The sequence below is a fragment of the Sinocyclocheilus grahami genome, unplaced genomic scaffold (assembly GCF_001515645.1).
Source record: "Sinocyclocheilus grahami isolate Dianchi unplaced genomic scaffold, SAMN03320097.WGS_v1.1 scaffold1456.1, whole genome shotgun sequence".
NCBI classification, from domain to species: domain Eukaryota; kingdom Metazoa; phylum Chordata; class Actinopteri; order Cypriniformes; family Cyprinidae; genus Sinocyclocheilus; species Sinocyclocheilus grahami.
In genome coordinates, this window is record NW_015506635.1 from 108729 (window position 1) to 111491 (window position 2763).

At 41.9% G+C, this 2763-nt stretch overlaps 1 protein-coding gene across 1 annotated transcript in view; it reads right to left on the reverse strand.

The window, feature by feature from the left end:
• Positions 1-501: 501 nt before the first annotated feature.
• LOC107570428 (zinc finger protein PLAG1-like) overlaps positions 502-2763 on the reverse strand; it is a 28738-nt gene continuing 26476 nt past the window's right edge. The window contains exon 3 of the mRNA XM_016256656.1: positions 502-1577. Coding sequence (XP_016112142.1) covers positions 629-1577 — 949 coding nt within the window. The 3' untranslated portion in view covers positions 502-628. The remainder of the gene's footprint in view (positions 1578-2763) is intronic.

Genomic DNA, 2763 nt, shown 5'->3' on the forward strand with positions numbered 1-2763 from the left:
ATATAAAAAAAAAATAAAGAGATGAACCTTCCTCTTTTTTTTTTTTTGAGATATGAAGGCTTTGGTTGCCTTTGGCTGTAAATAGTTGTGACAAAGTCACTAAAACGGTGGTAGTTCAGTACCCAACAGTTTATGAGCCATACATTAAACAATAAGATGGAAACAACATTAGACAAAATATATTTTAGCTTTGCTGGAACTTCAACACCGCTAGAAGTTTAAAGTGTTAATGAGTTAAAAATGTTAATCTCTCTCTCAGCATTTTGAGAGCGAAACGTCACTACACACTGAGCTCTGCTCTTATAAATCACATAACCATGTATTTAACATTCAGTTATATTTGTCAGGTGATTGGCATACTCCATTATTAAAATGATTGCTCAAACACCTCTAGATGAAAAATAAAATGAGTATTGCAATTTCAACCTCCTGAATGACCAAAAGTGTGATACTGTCCTCAAGACTTTCCTTAAAAATGTGGTACTGGCTTGAGGAAGCAGACTGCTGCCTTGCCAAGATTTGAGAGACTCTATGCTTGTATAAATTTGATTAAGGGCTAAGTTGATAATAAACATAAGAGTGTTTTAATAAGCGCTACAAATATTGTAAGTGTGTGAATGTATTTGTGTTACTGGAAGGCTTGGTGGAAGCGAGGCAGGGTGGTGGTTGTATTCAGAGATGGTGGATGTGTATAACTTGTTGTAAGTGCATTGGTTTGTGACAGTGTGTGTGAATGTGTGATTGTGTGAAGGAGGCTAAGAGGCTCTGGTGTGTCTTGCATGGGAGTGGTCAGTAGCCCCTCCTCCTGGCTGTAAGCCACTCCCAAAGTAGGCCCTGCCCCTTGGTTGTAAGGCAGAAAATTAAACAGTGGAGACAGGAAGTCCAGGGACGATGTCGTCTCTCCAGTCACCGTTGCAGAATCACTCAGCTTCGTTGTATCTTCAGCCTGTAGCTCTAGGAGATAACTTTCAAGCTCCGCCCTCAGTGGCAGCGGTGGCGAGTAAGAAGCATGACCTATTGGATACCTTAAAGAGAGAGGCCCAGATGCTGGCGAGGATTGTGACTCTATCAAATCTACAGGCTCTGCCTTTACACTCAGCAGCTCATGAGCGTGGCTTTTCTTAACATGGCGGGTAAGATGGTCCTTACGGCCGAATCGTTGTGCGCAGTACTGGCAAAGGAAGTCCTTGCGTCCTGTATGCACAACCAAGTGGCGTCGCACATCCTTACGGGTGTAAAAACACCTTTCGCAGTGCTCACACTGATGACGTTTTTCCTTAGTTGTGGTAGCACTTTTCCCTGCATGCCCACGGAGGTGCTCCAGCAGTAGGGGAGTGCTTGGATATGACTGCAGACACACCTGGCAGGTGAGGTCTCCACGGTGTGCGGCGTGAAGGGCTTGGTGCCTTCGAAAGCCTAGTTTGGTACTATAGCTCTTGCTGCATTCTGTGCAGCTGAAAGCCTCCTTGTTGGAGTTGTGTGTGTGGAGGTGGTTCTTGAGGTGATCTTTACGGTGGAACATCTTCTCGCAGTAGCTGCACTTGTGTGTCTTTTCTGGCGAGTGTGTGGCCATGTGCCTATGGACACAAATATGCATTAGCGTGCATTGACCATATAAGAAACTGTTAATGTCCAAATGTCATAAAACAAAATTGAGTATATATGGTCTTGCTTAATAAGATTTCACTAAGTTACGGGACGTTCTCATCCATCCATCCATCCATCCATCCATCAATCAATCAGATTTTAGGTTTTAGCTTGGGTTGGGATTGCAGTTTGGGGCTTTAATATTCCTTTCAATCAATTATTACCTTTAGATATCAGGTGTAAATTGGGATTAGGGCTCCAACAATTTAATAATATAATTTCCCTCTGAATTTTGTGGTAGTTAAAGGGATAGTTTACACACAAGTTTGATGATGTTGTTTCGACCCCATTTAGTTTCAGAATTATCTTATTTTGTGTTCTGCAGAAGAAGGAAATACAGGTTTGAAACAACAAGAGGGTGAGTAAATGAGAGAATTTAACATTTTAAGTGATCTATCCTTTTAATGGTTAAGATTAAAGGGGTCATATGATGCTATTTTAAAGATCATTATTTTGTGTATTTGGTGTAACAGAATATGTTGACATGTTCAAAAAACACATTATTTTTCAAATACTGTACATTATTGTAGGTCCTCTATGCCCCGCCTCTCTCAAACATGTCGTTTTCAACAACGCCCCCTCCTTTGACAAGCGCAGTCTGCTCTGATTGGCCAGCTGACCCTGTGCATTGTGATTGGCCGAACACCACACGCGTCGGAAATGTAACGCCCCTTACCATAATCGCCATTTAATTACCATCAGTTCAAACCCGAAAGGGCAACAGAGTCGCGTGACATACACAGTGATGATGCAGTCCACAAGCCGCGGTTAAGACAGCTGACGTGCTATGATTTCTGACAGACAGTTCACTCTCCTGTGATGTGACCCTGTTCCCCTCTCACACACACACACACACACACACGACACGTTACTCTGCGCAAAACTCCGCATTAGAACAGTCAATAGAAAATACTTAAACTAATAACAAAACATCCTTACAGTCGCTGATTCAGAAGCGCCAGATTGTCATAGCAAAGTTGGAATTGACTTTTTTTTTTTTAAATAGCCTTTGTGCACAGCCAGTCTTGTACTCTTCTAGGTTCAAAAAACTGTTGTCCATAAAATGCGTTGCACAAATTCGAACATCTGGGTTGTGCTGTTCTGTTGTAAATAAAT